The following is a 16,490-nucleotide window of genomic DNA, read 5'->3' as shown; positions in this document are numbered from 1 at the left end:
GTAATATTATGTACATACATACAAATTAACTTAAAAGCATACTCTGTTGTGGCTTACTGCTTACCCCAAAGATTCTCTCCATGGTTTGTCCTGGCTGCTTTATACTATTCAGGCCATGCAAAACCTCCTGTGAAGCACCCTAACAATACTTGCTGGGAATTCACTAGGAATAAAAACAGGCAACTGCTGCTTTACATCACTTACTTTTCTCTGATCCAGCAGAAAGACACACAAGCAGTTCAGTTGGAGCACTGTGCCTTCTCGCAGTTCTTATGAGCAGAGCCATGAGTGCTAACATAATCCAAAACACGCTTTTGGATGCTCACAAGCTGATTCGAGTTTGGAGCAATCCTGGGTTTGGTTTAGAGCTGCCCTGTGCTCACTTTTGGGTCCTGCAGCAAGCACAGGAGCCAACGCACAACAGTCAAAACAGAAATCCCAACTTTAGACATTTGCACCATGTTGGTGGTCCTCCGCTGACAATACTTGTGGCTCTGCAACATGCTTAAGCCACACACACAAACCTAATTGTCCAACTGTGTGGTTTTACTATGCTAGTTTTATGCACTTTTAGGACCACAAACTTAGCAAAGGTGCACTGCGGTTCTGTTTGCCTGTGACTCAGTTTTTACCTGCCTGTCTTCAGTTTCCCCTATATTCAGATCAGATGCATTGGTTGCCTGCTATGAGGGGAGTTCTCTAGGTGGGAAACACTTTTAGATGTGCACTTTTTTTACCAGACTTGCACATCCAAAATTTCATCTTACTTTATTACCTGACAGCATGGAAGTTTTAATGTAACAGCACATCCGTAAGAATTTATGTCCTTACCAAAGTTCACTTTGATGATGAGTGGGTGCTTACAGATCCTCTGGACACAAATAAAAGGTATTTATAAATACTGTAATTAGTGGAAAACATTAAAATAGCTTCTTCCTAGCATCAGGAGTCAGAGATATTTTAAGGTATACCATTTCAAAAATCTGAAAGAAGGACCATATACAAACTGGGAGCATTTTAAATATGTTTATTCAGCAGCTATTACGATCAGCCTCCAAAAAACTGGAGTCCCCTCTTGTTTCTGAACAGTGTCAAGTGATGAAAATGCCTAAGAACATTGAAGCTAAACAGTGCACTCCTTTCTGAGAAACAGACATGTCTAACAGGGATTAATCTCTTTGAAAAGGCAAAATATAAATATATACACTCTAAATTCACAACAACAGTTTAAACTCACTACGTTAATTCAAGTGGGATAACAGTGGACAAATCCACATCATGTAAACTGCAGTCGTAAAATCTCTCTGCTGTCTCCTCAAACCCTGTCCAGTTTCGGTTTACATTCTGTGATCTGCCTATCGCAGAGTTGAAATACAGAAGCGCTGAAGTGTTGAATCTCAGGGGCTGTGCACAGGACCGGGAACTGGGGTGATACTCTGCTCTCTACACGTTGCTCAAGGCATCCACACCAGGAAGAACCTTACCTGTTAGCAGTTAAAAACATACCGGTAAAGTTAAGAACCCCTCTGCCCTCAAGCAACTAAGTTTTACACTTGCAATTGCATCATTTAAACATATTAAAAGAAATTATCAGACATTACAGGTTAAAAATGGAAGAGCTCGGCTCTATGCATGCTCCTGTTGACTGTGGCTCTTAGGCATATGAGTTACATTTAGATGTTTCACGCAGTAAATACCTTTTAGGGCTGCTGTAGTGAGTATCCAGAGCACAGCTGCACTCATATGTCAGCAGACAGATTCTTAACGTACCACAGTCATCAATTCTCAGTTAACAATAATGGTAAATTTCTAGCCAAGTCTCTGCTAGGGTCAGATCCAAACACCTAAGATCTTTTTCCATTAAGTTTGATGGCAAACAGATTTTTGGTTTGGTCTAGGGAGTTGCTGCATACTTTCTTTAATCTCTAGTGGCACATAAATAGAATTTTGGAGTGTGTGGTGGAAATTTTAAGAATTAATTCAGAAAAAGAAACAAAGCCTCCTACAAGTCTCAAGTCTTTTACTGGGACTAAAACACCCAGGTCTAGATATTTACATGCCTCATTCCAACTGATGGAAGCAAGGAATATGCTCATGTCTGAGCATGAGGGCCCAGATTATTAAAGTGCGATGTTTTCTAAAGCATTTTTAGCTTTTTGTCCTACTTTAATAACGAAGACAGACCTCTGGTTTTGCCTTTTTTTTTTTTTTGGAAAACCTACCTTCTAATGCTGAAGCTGCATGGCAGTACTGAATTTTAACACTGTTCACAACTCACCAGTTTGTTGGGTTTTGGGTGGGGGGCGTGCATGCCTTCTTTAATCTTCAGAAGCTTTTCTAATTAGCTAGACTTCCGTTACATTTAAAAGATCACACACACAAACCCACATTTTGGGCCAAAACTTAGACAAGTTTGTTCTTTTGAATAAATCAGTTGCACAGTGTTTCCTTCTAGCCATCTGCATTCTTTCCCTTTACCATCACTCCCTAGGCAACAGAAACAAAAGCTCTGTCTCGCATATAACTGCTGGAAACTAGCAGCTGCAATGCAGTTTATTGCAGTTTCTCTTCTACAGAGAAGCTGACAGCATTAGATAATTTACCCATATTGGGAAACAGCTAATTACCAGAGGAAATGAAAACTCATTTAGAGTACAATGTAACTCATTAGAGGAATCCTGTAAATTCTCACCATTTTGAATTCCAAGTATACTTGTGCACGTTTGTGATCGATCACTAGAGGGCTCCCCAAAACCACGGAATTTCAAACAATGTGCCCAAAAGGAAACTTCTGGCAAAAATTCCAGACTATTCTGATGTGATTTCCCTCACAGAAACTGGGCATTTTAAACAGTCTGGTTAGCGTGTCTCAGGGGATCATCCACAAAAGTAAGCTCGCTCTCAAGGCTGTTTTATTTTCTATTCCAGCATTTTTGCTTTCTGGGAGTGGCAGACTGTGTTGCTTGCAAGAATACTCCATTTTCTTTCCTCTCTTCCTCTAGGAGGACTACAGAAGAGCAATGAGGAGCTCGTTGCTCAAAAGCTATGTTCAACTCCACATGGTGGAACAGAAAAGACGTTCACCCCATCGTGATTTCTTGAGTATCAACATGTGGCAGAACACCCGAAGTACCCAATTCGCTCGAAGTAGTTAAAATAAAGGAACATTTACCCTCTAGCAGTTCCAGGCTGGCGCCACCTCCGGTGCTGACATGGCTAACTTTATCCTCAGTGTTCCACTTTGCACAGCAAGTAGCTGTATCTCCACCACCTGTAGTACAAACAAAAAAATATAATCAATGAAACACACAGGAAATTCAGATTTTGTTCAGCTTAAGGGCCACAGCCTTGCTATGTGCTGGTCCTGCTCCCAAATACTCTGCATCGGTACATACAACATTTTTTAAAGTCCTATCTCCAAGCTGAAGGACAGATGAAAACATGAGGGAAGAAAAAGAATTTGACAAGTATTTTTAACATGGTACTGGCAAGCATTGTTGCATTTAGAAAGACAAGAAGAAACACATACAGCTGCTTACCAATAATGGTGATGGTGCCCTTTCCAGTTACTTCTACCACTTTGTCCATCAGGGCTTTGGTTCCTTTGGCAAACTTGTCCCACTCAAAGACACCGACTGGGCCATTCCACACAATTTGCTTGGCCCTTCCCACAACTTCAACAAACTTTGCCACACTTTGAGGGCCACAGTCCAAGCCCTAAGACAAGTAAAAGAAGCCATTGATACACTTCCTGCTGACCCTCATCTCAAATCGCCAATGTTTAGCTGGGATCCTCAGAAGCTTCCCCCTTAGCCCCAGATATGAAGCAAGTATTTCTCTGTATGCACTGAATACTGAGAAGCAGAAAGATTTATCAGCAGCTGCTGCAGGAGGTGGAGTCTGGTGTGGTATTTATCTTCCTAGTACAAGTAATTAAATTTTTAAGTCAATGCCAGATGCTTGAAGCCTTGATTAGAAACTTTTGCTAACTCCACTTAAATTTGTCAAATACAAGGGATTTCTACTGTACTCAAGGTTTTAAGAGGAGTTTTGTTGTTTTAATACAAACCTCACAAAAGCTATTTTAAACTTAAAAATTCAGGACAAACAGGACTTCCATTTCATTAAACCAACACACTACACAGTTTGACCACCTTCAGAAACATTTGCAAAGAATGATAATTACTTTTTCTACTCCTTTAAGGTGTCCTTCCCACCACGCTGCTGCCTGTTACTTCTTTTAGTCCCTTAAAGCCTATTAAAACCTACCATCCAGCCAGCAGGAATGCCTGAAGCCACTGTGGCTTCCCCAGTCTGTGCATGCTCATCAAATTTGTCTGCAGTGATGAAATCAACAGGCAGAGTAATCTTCACGCCATTCTTCTCTGCCTTGGCCATCAGGTCCTTGACAATTTTTGATCCCTCTTCATCAAACAGAGAGTTACCAATCTAGAGAAATTATTTGGGAAAAGTAAGAGAGAGGTGTTTGTTTAGCTACTGTAGCTAAACTACAGCAGTAGTCAAGCCAGCCATTCTGGAAAGACTGTTCTCCTAACGCACCTAGCTAGACATAGGCACCAATTTGATTTTTGCAAAGTGATTGTCAAGTAACTTCTCAGTGCTCCCTACTCTTGCAGAGAGCTGATAGCCAGTTCTCAATACTAGCATATATAAAGGACATTCTGACCGCATTCTTTCCTAGGAGTAGGCACCGAATTGCTCTTTTCGTACCTCCATGTTGTTGATCACTTTGAGGAAGGTGAATGCCATTCCACCACCAATGATCATCTCATTGACCTTATCCAACATGTTATTGATCAGCTGGATCTTATCCTGAACCTTGGCTCTGGCGAGAGAGAAGGAAAAACGATGAATAATGTAGCTGCTGCCCAAAACTCCTGAGGCAAAACTTACTCGATTGTGGTGTATCAAAGCCATATGGAGAGAATGATCCGACAAAGGAGTTGTTGGGAGCAGGTAGAAAGGGAATTTGGCAACTTCACAGGCCAGCATTAAACATCAACTTACAAGAGCCCTCTATTTTTTTCCTATTTCAATCTAAACCTCGTTGGCACTTTAGAGCCTGATTTCCCCTGCTGTCCAGCAAGGTAGAGCAGAGATCAGAGCACTGCCATTCATAACCACTGTCCAACCCCAGCAGGATCTTCTGTACCAGCTGCCATACCGCCAGCTCCTGTAACCCTTCCAGGTCCGGCACCCCGCCACACTCACAGCACAGCTCCAAACTGCTAGGGTGATATGTGATACAGAACTGCCCTGCCCCAAAGCCGATGACTGCTTTTGGTACAAGATACAAACGGTATTGGAACAATACCAAAATTTCTTTATATAGGAAAGGCAGAGGAGGCAGTAAATAGACAAAAGTCTCCTGTCTTCTCTCTTTAATGCCATGTATGGAATTTTTGTTGTTATCTAAAAGAAAGCTTCATAAAAGACCTCAGGAAACAACCCCGAGTGAAATCTGGTCTGGCACTCTGAGACCTCCATCATAGTCTTAAGACCATACCCTACTTGGTGACGTTAGATGAGGCCATTTCCTCTTCTTGCTTTAGTTTCTCCATCTCTAAACCATGGATAACTGCATGAATTTCATTAACAAAATGCTTTCAGACCTAACCATAAGAAATAGGCATTGCCTCTACAAATCCAGTCTTGGCAACCATGGAGAGCTCTCGTGTGAGCCAGCCACCAACCCCAGCTTAAGCCGTGAAGCTGCAAATGTTGCTACGCTGTAGGCACTGAGCAGGTCAAGAAGCCTTGATGGGATGGGACAGAGCTGCAGCAAAAGCCTGCAGTGCCCACCTTGCCCTGTGCAGCTGCAGGCAGAAAGATACGGGAAGGTGAATTACATAATTACATTTTTCTTTCTTGCCCTTGCACATACCCTGCTTCTAGCACTGAATTACCTTCCTGCACATGGTCTTTCTTTCCCAACACATTTAATTTCCACTTTACTTGTTAGTACAGTTATTCTCAGTTCATCTTCTAGGCCCAATTTTATTATAGATAAGCAGTAGCAAGCCTGCAACTGGACCACACACAGCTTCCAAGCATGACTTCCCTCTGGTACAACCGAGCCAGAGTTGCTGGATCTGCCATCCCACCTAAAAAGGTGCCACTTCCAGACAGATACAGGTATTTTCTGGCTCTGAACTGCTTCAGAGTTCACCCTGTGACTCACTAAGGTGCAGTCAGCACTCGTTAGTCCTTGGCCACACAATGAGTTTAGTACCAGGCTCCTAGTCTGGGAACCTCCTGGTCACCCTTGTTATGTACCTCTCAAAAAAGGTTCGCTACAGCCAAGGTCATAGAAAAAGTTTAAACTTTATGCAAGAACTGAATAGTACTTCTTAAAAAACACATTTATGGGTGCAAAGAGCAGAAATAAGGCACATACTTCTGTCAGGAACACAGGAATGTTATGGTGTCCCAGTTCTGTGTTACATAGCAAGGTATTTTAATTCACCTGATGACCTGAAATACTGTCACTGAACTACAGTGCCAGACTGGGTACAAACATGACCAAAATCATTAGCAATGGGAAATTATTTCTACACACAGTCACTTGGTTTTGCACCTTCAAGTTTCTTGGCACACTAGGTACTGGGGGAGAGTGGAGGCCTACCCAGCTACAGTAGGTCACCATTGCATAACGACAGACTGTGTCAATTTAAACAGTGCTGAGCGTGCAGGATGCTTGTACTCTGAACCGTGGAGGAAAGGTCACCAACAATGTTTCAGGGCCATCATGTGTCTCTAACAGCTCTTCTGGTTCATCTGTACAACAAACTGCTGTGGATTGTCTCCATGTGGGGAATTAAGAAGAGGTTAGCAGATATGATGACCAGACCCTGACAGTATCATCACAGGAGCAGACACGGCCAGTTAGCTCCTCTCTAATCTGTATCTTACAGAGATCTTGGGACTTATCTATAAATCTGAACTGTAGGCACAGTTAGAAGGAAAACACTTGTTTGAACCAAGCCAAAATAACTTTTCATTTCTTACAGAGGAGTTAAAGAGAAATATGGAGTTGATATGTTCTTGAGTCTTACCCTCCAAGAATTGCTAAGAAGGGTCTCTCCGGACTTTCTAGGGCCTTAGCAAAGTAATCCAGTTCTTTCTTCATGAGGAAGCCAGCAGCCTTCTGAGGCAGATTGACACCTACCATGGAGCTGCAGAATAAAAGAGTGAGGAATGGAAAAATTTTCAATCAGTACAGGTCCAACATCCCTGTGTCTCACAGCATTGCAAAGCCAATCCTTTAGTCAGTTGCAGCAATGAGAACAGCATGAAAACAAAGACAAGGTTTTTGTTTTCCTACTTTGATAAGCTGGCTGTACACCCTTACTTTCTGAGATTGTTTTTGCACAGATATATTAATACGCAAGAAAGTCACAGTGTTAACCAGTGATCCAGAGTGCTGAGGGACAGTTAAGCATAAGAGCACAGATGTCTTCTTCCAACAGCACCAGATCATGAAATCAAGCTCAAAGCAGACCACTGGAGTTTGCAAAGCACACATACCTAACCACACTCCATGAGAATAATCAATCTGGAGCTATTAATCTTTTGGAAAAGAGGTCTGCTATAATTGCAGGACAATTTATACAAGTCCAAAGCAAGTAATTTTTTTATCCTCAAAGCCTAAAAAGTCAGTTCAAGTCTTAGGAGTTACACCTGTCTCCTGTGCCCAGAAGCAAACTTGAAAGAGCATATACTATTGACAACTGTCTCCACTAAATCCATTACTCACGAACAAACAGCAGAATGGTAACGGGATAAGCCCAAAAGGAAGTTAAAACTCACTGGGGACACAGTTGTATGTGTTTCCATGACATCATTCTGCAGTTCTGCCTGTGGAAGGGAACTGGATACACACCTGTGAGCCCGGTGGGCAGTTCCAAAAGCATCATTGACATAGACATCTCCCAGTTTAGAAAGAGAGGCTCTGAAAGCCTCCACTTTTGCAGAATCAGCCTTGATCTAAAAAGAAAAAGAATGACAAGTTTGTGCTATTCAGGTACACAGAAGTGATTCTGAAACTGAAGCCAAAGTCAGCAATTTGACTTATAAACCCAAAGCAAAGAAAGGTCAGCTGGAGAAACTCATCAGTTCATCCTGTGGGTCACTGCATTTCGTGTGGTCTTTCCCAGTAAGTAAGTAGGAGCAACAGAAAGATTTAAATGGTTTAAACTCCACATTAAACTCCCTGAGACTGCTATTACAGGCCCGAGGCCTGTTCCCACTTCAAGCTTCTAGTCTATCAGAGCAGGAATGAACTGCAGCACTACCAACCTTTCAGTCTCTCTCCTACAGATTTCCAGTTTTGTGCGGTGACCACAGGTTAACAGAAAGGGTGTGTGGAGATGAGGCAATGCTGAGATGAGACTAACAATTACTGAACAAAGAAAATGTGGTCCTCAAGTGCCACAGGTAAAAGGACAAGCTCCTGAAGGACTGATACAACGATGCATTGAGGATTAACTTATACGTAGCCTGCACACTACAACAGGCCACAGCAAAAGCAGCCAACATTGGAAAGCTGAAGATAAGCTTAGCATGTAGTAAGCAAGAACAGATGCATTTCTGTTAAAACTTCTCCATCCTCTACGCATCCTACCAAATCCTCATGGGACAGCGCATATAGTTGGGTTTTCTTTACCACCATGAAAAGACAGCAGAGCTCACTCTGACACTAAGTGACTGCTTGGACCTAGTTTACAGCCACTTGCTCTTAAAGAACGGCCCAGACTGGCAGTCAAGCTATCACCTCTCCCAGTGCTTTTTGCTTTACCAGCTCATCATTCCCAGTGAGGCCTCTGCTAGCGCCCAGATGTAACACCATGGGGATGATGGCAGGCAGGTACACTAATGTACGGCAGATGGGTTCAGCCCGAGCATAAAACAAGCCAAAGGGGCTACACAGATTATAGAACAATGTTTTCAACTGCTCCTTCACTTGTTAAATCGCCTGGCTTTACACAAAGAGATTAAGTACCAGTAACATCTGTAAGCAGAACACAAGAGGCTCTGAACGAAGGAACCACTGCCACTTGATCTGCTTTGTTAACAAGCACCAGTTAATAATCTGCAGTCTTGTACCACATCACTATTTCCATAGCACCGACTTTCACCTCTGTTAGGATGAGAAGCAGGTGTGTCAACAGCCCCCCTCCTCTTCTGCTCAACTGCAGCACATGCTTCCATATGCATACAGCCAGCTAAATAACCTGAAAATTACACAAATGCACTAAACCAAGGGACTGCTTCCCAAAGCAAATTAAATTTTTGCCCCACTTTTCCCTGCCACCATATTGGCTTTCAGTGGCGCACAATTCTGGTAGCAAATAATTCCAGACTTGCTCAATTTCTTATTGCCATCAGCAAAGGCTTACTAGTTCTCTGGCCTGTTTTACAGGAGTCCTGTGTCAGCCCATAAAGGGCACCACACCATGTCAGCATTCCACCCCACAAACTGAATCTGAAAGGAGCCAAGACCTGTGTAAAGTCAGTGGGGTCACTGTCACTAAGAAAAGCAGCTGTCTGGAGCAAGCACTCTTCCTGACCTTCAAGAAAATGTCAGAGGTGCAAGGCAGCCTGGCCTTAGATGATTATTAAGACCAGATAGGCTTATAAAAGGGTTTGATAATTCCTATGCTGCAGAATGTTTAAACTTTATATTAAAACATCAGTCAGATAACCAAGAAAGAAGCGTCTTTCTTATGGCCCCAGTGGCAACAATCTCAAACAGACCTTGTTTTTTGGTCTAGATGTCCCAAAATAAAGTCTAATAAGCAGCAACTAGTTTGCTGCACAGCCCTATTTCCCCCGCTTTCCTTCTGTTACAGACTACAGCACCTTCAACGGAGTCATCTGTAACCTTTCACATAAGCTGTTTCATCTTGGAAATTCAATGCATTTGACTCGAACTTCCTCACAGCATGGTACAAATGATCGGACACACTGAACTGAAGATCTCTGACATCCTTCTGAGAGCAAATTCATAAACAGCATTTTAGACCGGCTGCTGGTTCCTTGTCAGTCTGCAGCAAACAAGCTAGTAAGACCAGAGCAGGCACACACAAAAGCTAGACTTAAGTTTCACCTTGTTCCCTGATGCATCCTTCCCTTTCCCTTCTTCTTCTACGTGGAATCGGAGGTTCTCTAGCAGGATGATGGAGCCAGCTGCAGGATTAGCACAGGCCTTCTCCACCTCAGGACCAACGCAATCCTTCAGGAATAAGACCTCCCTGCAAACACAAGATACACACTGTCATCCCACCAGTGATTCTTCCTTTCAGAAAGGGAAGCACCCAGGTCCGCTGCCAGAGAGGGCCTGAGGCATGCTGGACTGCTCTTCTACTTCACCTGCCCAGGAGTGCTTTAAGCTCCACAGCTACTGGGGCCAAGGAGAACTTTTCAGGCATGGGAACGCCATCCGGGCGACCCAGGTGACTCATCAAAACCACTGACTTGGCTCCATGATCCAAGCAGTGCTTGATAGTAGGAACAGCCGCCTTGATCCTATAATAGCAGAGAAGAATAAATTAAAAAAGGATTCAAGTAGTCTACCAGGCAAGCAAACTTAGTAAACACACAAGAGCCTTGGGAGTTGTCCTTCAAAAATGACAAAAGAAACTGAGCACAAGAGCTGGGCAGAACAATTACCTAAGAAGTCCATCCTACCTCTGGCATTCACGTGGTTCAGCCTACCTCTCACCAGAAGACAGCAGGACATCACCACCAGCAAAAAGGGACACTGGGCTTCTCAGCAAGCTACCCTTATTAGAACAAATGTCTAGGAGACTAACCACATCCCACAGAGCACAGCTTTCCCTGTGGAGCTAACCCAGCCTATCCTTCTAGGGACTGTGACAACCCTGAAGCATGGTCCACAAAGCATCAACAAAATTCTCTGTCCCAGCATGTTTTCCTGTGTTCCACTGTTATCTTCCATGCAACGTAGGACACTGAAGTGAAATGCATTTTGTAATCTAAATTCTGCTGATTGCTTGTAGCTAAGAAATGTCAGGACACACCTGAACATTACTGGGCCTCCTGGTTTAGTCTGTGATTCTGAACAAATAAAGACATGACGGGAATGTTGAGCAGCAGGCATTCTGTGGTGAACAAAACTGTCATCTGTCTGCAAGCGACAGACAAGCAAGACAAGACATTTGATATCACTGTTTCTAAATCCCGTCTCTTTGTGTGCTGCACTAACACAAGTCAACATACCTGCAGGGTAACCAGGAGGCAGAAAGTATTCTGGATACTACCAACAAATACAGCTCATTTTCACACACAGTGAAAAGGATGTGGTTGTGAAATGGTCACAACGCTTCAGCCACTTTTAAAGAATGTAGTTTAGGATCTGTACAATTAAAAGACTTTTCTATATGCTTTCCACAGCAGGTATAGTGAGAAGAAGCCTTGCAGTTAGCATAGTTTGCCAGTGGCTGCAGGGGTTTTAATTAACAATTGTTGGACCTTCTCTAAGACAGCTTTAATATCCTGGTATGAGCAATCACAGCTTAATCATGGCAGTATTCCAGGTACTGCTAATGTAACTGGGCTAAAGTCAGAGCGAAAACAGACTTCAGGGCTTCCATCTGGGACAGAAGTTATGGCTCACCTTTGATTGTTGGTTATTTTGTGATCCTTCATTGGAACATTGAAGTCAACCCTAAAAAAAAAACAAGAACAAAATTAAATAATCAACAAATTTCTTTTACAAAGAGTGAGGGAACCTGTCAGTAAAAATGCTGGCTAGAAAAGCAATGTTACAATTAAAGTAAGATTTTTAATTGTGCCTTGGTACACAAGTTTCATTTTGAAATCAGTATGTTATTAGGCATTTCTGCTTGTAATAATAGAACATAAACCAAGAACAAATATCTGCTAGAATGACTTAGTAAAGCTATGCCACCAATACATCCTAATACTCATGACCACAGTAGCAATGATGCTGAAGAAACACATAAAACTGAGATTGAACAAGCTCCCCACAACCTTTTCATTTTAAACAACATGCTCTCAGGTCACTGACTAGGAGCTTCCAACGGAAAAGGAAGGGAATAATGAAAAGTGTCGTTGTGTTCTCTAATGAGGCCTCTAAAGTACCTGGTTACACTACTAAGGCAAGCGGGCAGGCTCAAGGAAGCTGTCCAGGCATTGTCTACAACTCTGAATTTCTGTTCTCCGTAGCCGGGTCCTGGGGCTTATCACATTCCCACTGGAAGACCAGCCATGGATCTAGAGATAACTTCCCTACTCGTGCCAGGTGAAGGGATGCGAGAGGGAAGTTTCATCAGCCATTTCTTGCTAGCTGCCTTGCGCCCACGTGCTGACTAGCAGCAGGAAGCTGTGTTTGCGTAACAGCAAAGGCAGGAATTACTCACCAGCTACATCTAACCCAGTGTAACAGGCTATCAGAACCAGCAAAGTAAAACACATTGCTACAGTGTACCCTTCACCATTCTGTATCTGTATTAAAGAACACCACAATTCAGGAAGTTATTTGAATTCTTTCACAACCTGCTCAGCACAAGAAACAGATGGAAAGACAGACAAAAGCTGCCAGCAAAACAGGAGTAGCTGAGCAGAAAGAAATTGAACTGGCAGCCCCACAGTACAGTGGACTAATTCTAAAAAGAAAAGAACCATTATCATGCTATTATTCTAAAAGGAGAGAATAAAAGAATAGTTTGCTTTACAGAGCCATCAGAGCTACAAAAGGAAGACCCAGTTTGCTCTTCTTCCCCGCTGCAGATAACTGAAATCTGAGCTCCCCTTGAACCTGTTTCTCCTCCCCATTCCCAACTTCTCTTGAAGCTTCAGCACTGAGACTGGAAGATAACCAGGTTATGAGTATGCCAAAATTATGACAGATAAGAAAAAAAAAAAAAAAAGAAGATACTGATTTTACTAGTACTGAGCGCACATGGTGACTCTTTTCAGTGAAATGAGACGCAGGCAGGGAACACAAAGGCTGACACCTCATCTGCCATTTCACTGTTTTAGCAGCCCATCACAGAACTGCAAAAATAGGTATGTGCATTAACTACCGGAGACTAAGAGCTGGCCAACTCATCCTCTGCCAAAGCAAGACTGTTCTCTGTAACATAACCCAGAAAAGGTAAAACCGGCAGGGTAAAAAAAAAAAAAGTTGTTACAGAGATAAAAAGGCCTTTTGTCATACAAAATTTAGGAAGCCATACAAATTCTGAGCTAGCTTCTTCAGTACTCCTTATGGGGGTTAGTTTCTGGTAATCAAATTTCTAGGGAACTACTTCAAAATGAGACAACAGAGAGACAAGATAAAAAGAGCAAGTTGTCTCACACAGACTACAGGGAAGAGAAGTTACAATTTTGTTGTATCTGCCTACTCACTGAGCAAGGTAACAGACACACAGTAGTCACATCATGGTGACCTTGGACAAAGAATCCCACAATAAGAGTATTCCATGGAGGATGTACCCCAGTGCCATTATCTCCCAGTATTTGGCAACAATTCCACCATTAGGCTTTCAGCAGCCCTTGATGTTTTATAACTAACCTACAAATTCCTATTTTAGGGTTTTACACCTGGACGTGCTGAATACCTGTGCGACTCGAAGCTTGCTGCAAAAAAGCAAAATTACTGTTTTATTTGGGTAGCTGGCCAGAGCCATATTTTCCCTTTTTTTTATTGCAACGCTTTTTGGATTTGCAGGAAGGAAGAAGGGAACTGGGGAATAAGCAGGTTTTGGAGCACTCCCCAATAAAATCAGGGTAGACTGGCTCGTTTTCTCCCCAGGCCGCCTGTGGATGGCGGGTACAGGTGGAAGCCGAGCGGCTGTAGCCCCCAGTTGCCCACCTCGGGCAGCGCTGGGCACCATCCTGCCCGGCCCCAACAAGGCTGAGCGCGGCCGGGGCTCACGCTACCCCCGTCAATCACAGCCCCGCCACCGGGAGAGGGACACGCTCCCGGAAGGGGTAACCCGGGACGTGCGGGGCCTCCCCAGCAGCCGGGCGGGGAGCAACCCAAACCCCGTAGGAAAGACTTTGCCGGGCCCAGACGTGCCGCTGCCGAGGACGGGGGTGACTTTGCTGCCCGGGGGAAGCTGCGCCGGAGTCCGGCCGCGGAGGGCCCGGCAGGGCGGGGAGGCAGCGCGGCCGGCCGGGGCCCAGCGGGGCGGGGAGGCAGCGCTGCTCCCCCCGCTCCTCCATCCCCGGGAGGCACAGCCCGCCCCGCCGCCTCCTCGCCAGGCCCAGCCGCTGTCGAAGGCCGCCCCGGCACAAGGGCACCAGGGGTGGCGGCCCCGGGCGCTCCTGCCCCCGCGGGGCCAGGCCGTTCCTCTCCTCCCCGCACCGCGCGGCGGGGCCCAGCTCCTCACCTCATAACGACCCGCTTGCCCTTCACATCCACCTTGTCGAGGGTGAGCTTGTTGGAGAGAGACATGTTGGCTCCCGGCTCGACTCGATCCGCTCCGCTCCACCGCCGCCCGCGCTCTGCCGCAGCGCCCGCCCGCGTCGCCGGCACGCAGCCCGCCCCGCCCCTGCCCGTCAGCGATTGGGCCGCACCGCCCTCCGCGCGTCACTATTGGTCCAGCCGCCTGCCCGTCCGCAGAGTGCCCTCCCCCGCGGGAGGCCGGGCTGCGGCGGGAGGCCCGGTCACGTCCCGCACGCAGCCGGGCCCGGTCGCCTCGGGGCAGAGTTACCGCCGGCTGCGCACCTGGGCGCTCCGCACCGTCCGCCACGCCCCGGGGGCCCGCTAGGCCTCCGCCCGTCAATTTAAATATGTATTTCACTGTAGAATTAAAAAGAAATCCGCCAGCGCACCGTAGAGCGCGCTTTTCCTGGAACTAGCACACAGCAGTCCCGGCAGGCAGCGTCGGGCTCCCGGCTTCGGGGGTAGCTGGCTGCCGGGTTTGTTTCCTCCTTAAATACTCGGTCAGATTTCACTGACATGAACCCCCTTTCATTTCTAATCTCTAACGTCCAAATTAGTAATTCTGGATCTTACTAGAGGGTAGAACCTCGGTGAAGGTGGCATGCAGGGCGGCTGGCCCTCAGGCAGCGGGTAGGCCCTGCGGGGCAGGCAGGCCTCGGCCCACCGCTCACCTACAAGAGAAGAGAAACCCCAGGGTATTTTTAAATTACCTACGTAGATTAATACTTTTCAAGACAACTGTTTAAAGGGATACACTTTCCAGATGTATGCTCTGTGTGGGCTGTCCAAAAATTCCCTGTCCCAGGTGTGTGTGCGGCCTGTAAGGCCGTGGAATGGGGCTGCATGCTGTGGGAAAAGGAGCTCACCGTCTTTTGGGTTTTACCCATAGGACAGCTAGGCCCCTCTGTCTGCTGGCAGGTTTTTTTTTGCCAAACTTGCTAATGATGCAGATATTGCTGAGAAAACTGTGATGACAAGCTGAGCGCCTGACAAAATCTTTGCTGACAGGAAAGGGCAAACTCAGAGGAATAGCCTGTAACAGGCAAGTGAAGTGCAGGCAAAACAGGAAAAAAACAGCATGCACTTACAAGAAACAAAATGCAAAGATAAGTAAAGAGCCAAACCAGTGCATTGCTCGCACATGGCTGAAAGGGTCCACCCTGCATGGGCTCTGGGGCAGAAAAGCGGGAGCATCCTCCTGCACGACTTATCAGAAGGCTTGGGGAAGCATGGCTGGGCCTCCAGGATAGGTTAGAGCCATCAATTTACCCAAGTTACATCGCAATCCCAACAGCAACAAAAGCTGAAATAATTCATCTGGGAACAAACTAATAGGTGGTGTGAAATCACCAATTAGGCAGTCACCTATTAGGATGAGAAGAGTAGGCACACATCACTTTAGTTTATCAGTGTGTGTCGTGGTAGTTCATCATCTGTAGCTATAAGTCATACAAGCAGGGTTCAAATCAAATTAGGTACAGTAATGGTGTCAATATTGACTGCCGAGTGAATCTGAAGTGTATCCAAGGGTCCGTCCTGTGAATTAGTAAACCAGCCCTGAACTTGCAGTAGCCAGTGGGGTCCTTGTAAACCAGAGGACCCCTGGCCACACTCGCAGGACCACCAGTGGGCAGGGACGTCAAAGTGTTGGTGCTAATGCAACATTCACCAAAGCCTGAGTCAAATCCTAAACTGGTCCTGAATCCAGCCTTCCCAGCGCCTGGGAGTGCTCCATTTTTGGATCCTTTTCCAGGGTTTGTTCAGCAAAAGAGCCCTCTCGGGAGTGGGGATCGCCTGCACACAAGGACAGCTGTAAGAGCTGCTTTTACCACAGAGCCTGAGGCACAACTGATAGCAGGTGATCAAATGGCTCACGCTAAAGGGACTCCGGGTAAGGTAAGGAAGGAGTACTCCAGATCCAGAAGAGCTGTAACTAACTGCTCTAAAATCAATCTGTTTCCTTCTCCCTGTTCTTCTTTGTGCTGTACTGCTTTCTTCAAAGGCAACAGTTAAATTCCTTGATGCTGACTCA

The 16,490-nt window shown here is 45.3% G+C and overlaps 1 protein-coding gene across 1 annotated transcript; it reads right to left on the bottom strand.

Moving 5' to 3' along the window:
* Positions 1-1,011: 1,011 nt before the first annotated feature.
* Positions 1,012-14,560, bottom strand: PGK1 (phosphoglycerate kinase 1). Its single transcript, XM_055727408.1, has 11 exons — positions 14,403-14,560; positions 11,660-11,710; positions 10,393-10,548; positions 10,130-10,274; positions 7,904-8,007; positions 7,077-7,196; positions 4,732-4,846; positions 4,270-4,449; positions 3,540-3,717; positions 3,173-3,271; positions 1,012-1,484 (listed from the first exon to the last, which is right to left on the bottom strand). The coding sequence occupies exons 1-11, from the start codon at positions 14,465-14,467 to the stop codon at positions 1,444-1,446; spliced, it is 1,254 nt and encodes a 417-aa protein (XP_055583383.1). The 5' UTR covers positions 14,468-14,560; the 3' UTR covers positions 1,012-1,443.
* Positions 14,561-16,490: the final 1,930 nt, after the last annotated feature.

The sequence above is a fragment of the Falco cherrug genome, chromosome 15, assembly GCF_023634085.1.
Source record: "Falco cherrug isolate bFalChe1 chromosome 15, bFalChe1.pri, whole genome shotgun sequence".
Classification (NCBI taxonomy): Eukaryota; Metazoa; Chordata; class Aves; order Falconiformes; family Falconidae; genus Falco; species Falco cherrug.
The sequence above is the reverse complement of the archived record's forward strand: the minus strand, read 5'-3'. Positions and strand labels throughout refer to the sequence as shown.

What these genes read in the sequence shown, in the direction of transcription:
- PGK1 (XM_055727408.1), bottom strand. Translation starts at nt 14,467, where the DNA reads ATGTCTCTCTCCAACAAGCTCACCCTCGACAAGGTGGATGTGAAGGGC. An exon ending in AGGATGCATCAGGGAACAAG is followed by an intron (nt 8,008 to 10,129) that starts GTGAAACTTAAG and finishes TTTTCTTTTTAG; the next exon opens with ATCAAGGCTGATTCTGCAAA. An exon ending in ACTGCCCACCGGGCTCACAG is followed by an intron (nt 7,197 to 7,903) that starts GTGTGTATCCAG and finishes TTTATTCTGCAG; the next exon opens with CTCCATGGTAGGTGTCAATC.